General features: G+C 37.6%; 2 protein-coding genes across 2 annotated transcripts; both read left to right on the forward strand.

Moving 5' to 3' along the window:
- The first annotated feature begins 1,950 nt into the window (after positions 1-1,950).
- Positions 1,951-2,370, forward strand: LOC131630414 (uncharacterized). Its single transcript, XM_058901193.1, has 2 exons — positions 1,951-2,122; positions 2,225-2,370. Exons 1-2 carry the CDS (start codon positions 1,951-1,953, stop codon positions 2,368-2,370), a joined length of 318 nt encoding a protein of 105 aa, XP_058757176.1.
- A 35-nt stretch (positions 2,371-2,405) lies between these two features.
- Positions 2,406-3,321, forward strand: LOC131630415 (uncharacterized). The gene is made up of 2 exons (XM_058901194.1): positions 2,406-2,582; positions 2,680-3,321. The coding sequence occupies exons 1-2, from the start codon at positions 2,406-2,408 to the stop codon at positions 3,319-3,321; spliced, it is 819 nt and encodes a 272-aa protein (XP_058757177.1).
- Positions 3,322-3,796: the final 475 nt, after the last annotated feature.

Here is a 3,796-nt window from a genome sequence, read left to right on the forward strand (position 1 = left end):
CAATCTTTCCATAATCATAATTCTAACAGCTAAAATGTTCTATTAACAATAGAACAATATTGGTCGACTTTGTCCTTTTTGTTTTTGCAGCAATTATACCATAAAGCACAAATAAAGGAGAAGTAGATGTGGGAACAATGGCATCATAAAACCGAAAACGGCATCAGATCTGAACCAAATCACCTCTTTAAACGACGATACTGTAAGTCGAACCAATCACCAACGATTCGCGAACAACATCGCTTCATCATCAAAATTAATTCGGCAATTTCCGAACACCACCAACGATAGCCTTCGACGTCATCACCCTCCGTCCACTGTGCTATAGAAAGTCAACAACCACCGGACTACCCTCGCTACCGCCGATAACGCTTCTGATTCGAAAAAGTAATGGATCTTGTGTTTTGGTGGTCGAAAACACAGAGAGAACATCGACTGTCTCTGATGTTACCAAGGATTAGAACGCAACAAGAACGGAGGAGCGGAAGGGGACGACGATGATAGAGCGTTTGTTTTTTTTGTTTTTTTTCTGAATTATATGTTTATATATGTTAACTGGTGATGGTTGGTTTAAAAGCGAAATACAAATGGCTCAGTGGGAGGAAGCATGTCTAAGGGGTGAGCGATGACGCGCCGGTTCGATCCACGGGGTTGACAAACCTTTTTCTTATTTTCTTTGGTGACACATGCCTGCAGATCCAGCGGTTCACCCCACACGCGCCCTTACGATGTACCTCATCATCTGGCCACAGGATCACACCAACTCAGATCCTACGCACACAAGGATGGAGGTGCATCATGGAGGTGCAAGGGCTCACCACATAGGATTGAAGCCAAGTTATTTCATAATATTTTTTTTATTTATTCTATTATCTAATGATTTAGATTAATATTAGTTAAATTTGTTTAATTTTTTTAATATTATTTAAATTAGGGTTAGAATACCAAAATAGAATTAAGCTAATAATTAATATTAGGATTTTCTCCCGATAATTTCGATTAGGTCGATTTAATTTATTTGATAATTTTAATAATTAAAAATCATAAAAACCTTAGAAAATTGTTGCCAAGGCATTGGGGTTTGCCCAACCCCATTAATTTTTTAGCCATAATAATAAGATTTAATTTATTATTCGCTTCGATTAAATCAATTGGTCGCGGTGGGTAATAATCAAATAATTACTTAATTCTTAAATATAAATGAAAATAAATTTATCTTGCTAAAAGGTTGTAACCATCTTATTGGTTATGATGATTAGCATTTCTTATCAATTCGTTATCATTTGTAATCAAATTTATCGATTATGAGGAGTAACGATAATTAAAATAAACACATTTGCTATTCGTTATAATCAAATCTATCGATTATAATGGTTAGCAATCCTCCCTTCAATCCGTTAGCCATGGTAATCAAACCTATTGATTATTGCAACAAATGGTAACAAATTAAAATCAGGGTTGTACGCCCAAAACCTTAAAACACAAATCAAACTACGGATTTTCATCCTTTTCGATCAGGCAATTCAAGATGCCTTGCAAACTCAAAACTACGATAGGTAACTCAAAATACCTTCAAACACCTTCATATCAAATTCTAAGGCGTACAACCCTGTGCCCGAACTACGTTGACTCTGATTCTCCCTAAGGAGATACGTAGGCACTTGGATAACCAAGGCGAGTCCCCCTCCCTAAAATCTCAATTCACTTAAGATCTCAATTTTGCCCTTTTCATTTAATTAGCAATTAACCTCTATAATTTTAGCCATAAACCTTATCTTCGATAAAACCTTAGGAAAGGGTTGAGGGTGCCTAACACCTTCCCTCGACCTGATTATAATAATCTTACCCGAATCACTTAACTGCGTAGGGTTTCCTATTTGCCCTTCAGAATAGGTGGCGACTCTAAAACCTTCATCTTTAGGGCAGGTTGCTACAACATGTATTAGTGACATGACCTTGAATCTCGTCCAACCGAAAAATATACTTGCCACATTGAAGTGGAAAGAACCCGACAATGTATCAAATATAAGGCAAGTGTATAACATTCGGTGCCGCACTAACAAGGCGATTATGGGAGATAGAAGTGAGATGCAACAACTGTTGAAATTGTTGGATGATAACAGTTACGTATCCCGGTACAGAACTTGCGACGATGGAGTTACGGTCTGAGATATTTGTTGGACTCATTCGGAATCGATAAAGTTGTTCAACGCGTTCTTGACAGTGCTCATTCTCGATTCTACCTACAAGACCAACAAGTATAAACTTCCATTATTTGAGATGGTTGGTGTTATATCTATCGAGAAGACATATTCCCTTGGTTTTGCTTTTTTGGAGTGTGACAAAGAGGATAATTTACATGGGCATTAGAGGTGTGTCGGTCACATTTGAAAGTACAAGCTGAGATGCCTAAGGCGGTTGTTACAGACCAAAATATCGCGTTGATGAATGCGGTGACAAAGGTATTTCCTTCTTCTAATGCATTATTTTGTCGATATCACATAACAACGAATGTGAGAAGTCAGGTTAAACCCACGATAGGAACGAAACAAGTAGAAGTCGAAGGTGCAAAATTGGTGAAGGTCGGTGTGATTGTTAAAAAAAATAATGGATACATGGAATCATATACTAAATTCTTCCAAAAAAGAATTATATGTCGATTCCGTAATTCAATTCTAGAAAGTGTATGAAAAGTATCCTGCTTTATTGAAATATATTGAAAGCACCATTCTTGATCAATTGAATGAGAAGATTGTATGTGCATGGACTGATAATGTCCAAGACCTTGAGAATACAACCACTGACAAAGTTGAGTCGGCCCATGCTAGTTTGAAAAATTGGTTAGGTAATAGTAAGGGGGACCTGTGTTATGATTGGGACTCTGTAAATATCATGATTAAACACCAACATAATGAGATACAAACCACATTTGGTCGGAGTATAACGGTGTTGGAGCATCAATTTAAGGATAATATTCTTTATTCTCAATTGATCAGCAATATGTCTCGGTCAGAGTTGAACTATATTTTTCACGAGGCCAAACAAGGTGAAACGGTAGGTTCCGTTAGCGAAAAGTGTGATTGCACTACTTTAAAAACATATGGTATCCCATGTGCTTGTGTCATTGCTAAAATGGTGAAACTAGGTGAGCCAATAAGAATAGATGAAGTTTTCCCTCATTGGAAAAGAACCAGTTTTGAAGATGACGGTTGTATGGAAGGAGGTAAATTGAATATTTCTATTTTGACTGAATTGAAAGCGATACAAGAGATATTTTCGAAGGCCGATGAAAACATGAAACTCCACATCAAAGAACAATAGAGAAATATTGGATATCCGGAAACAACCGATAAGAAGCCGCCTTTTCAACAGTAAAGACAAATGGTGCTCCGAAGAAAATGAAGCCTACATCGAATGACAACTCGACTACACAGTCTCCATCTTACTCTGAACACATTGATAAACTTTTTCCCGACTCAGTGACTCCTAAATCTCAAAAAAAGCGTCATGAAAGGAGCCTGTATAAGCAAACCGCCTCCGACCCCGATTCCACCGAAAATTCCATTCATCGCCGAGATGTTAGTTTTTATGCACAAATACATCGAGCAGATTGTCAATGTTTAGGGGAACGGTAATTGCGGTTACCAGGTCATTTTAGCTTTGCTTGGTAAGGGAGAGGATAGTCATGCATGAAATTCCGGTGCAACAGACCCATATGTTCTAAAGGATGTCGAGACATCAGGTCTGTCATGAAAAACACAGGCAGGATATAAATAGTTTCACGCGGTATTGAAAA

The sequence above is a fragment of the Vicia villosa genome, unplaced genomic scaffold (assembly GCF_029867415.1).
Source record: "Vicia villosa cultivar HV-30 ecotype Madison, WI unplaced genomic scaffold, Vvil1.0 ctg.000680F_1_1, whole genome shotgun sequence".
Taxonomy (NCBI): Eukaryota; Viridiplantae; Streptophyta; class Magnoliopsida; order Fabales; family Fabaceae; genus Vicia; species Vicia villosa.

Excerpts from the sequence above, each read along its gene's own strand:
- LOC131630414 (XM_058901193.1), top strand. The coding sequence starts at position 1,951 with ATGACCTTGAATCTCGTCCAACCGAAAAATATACTTGCCACATTGAAG. Across the intron at positions 2,123-2,224 it reads GAAATTGTTGGATGATAACA|TGCTCATTCTCGATTCTACC; the intron begins GTTACGTATCCC and ends CGTTCTTGACAG.
- LOC131630415 (XM_058901194.1), top strand. The coding sequence starts at position 2,406 with ATGCCTAAGGCGGTTGTTACAGACCAAAATATCGCGTTGATGAATGCG. Across the intron at positions 2,583-2,679 it reads AAGGTGCAAAATTGGTGAAG|AAAGTGTATGAAAAGTATCC; the intron begins GTCGGTGTGATT and ends ATTCAATTCTAG.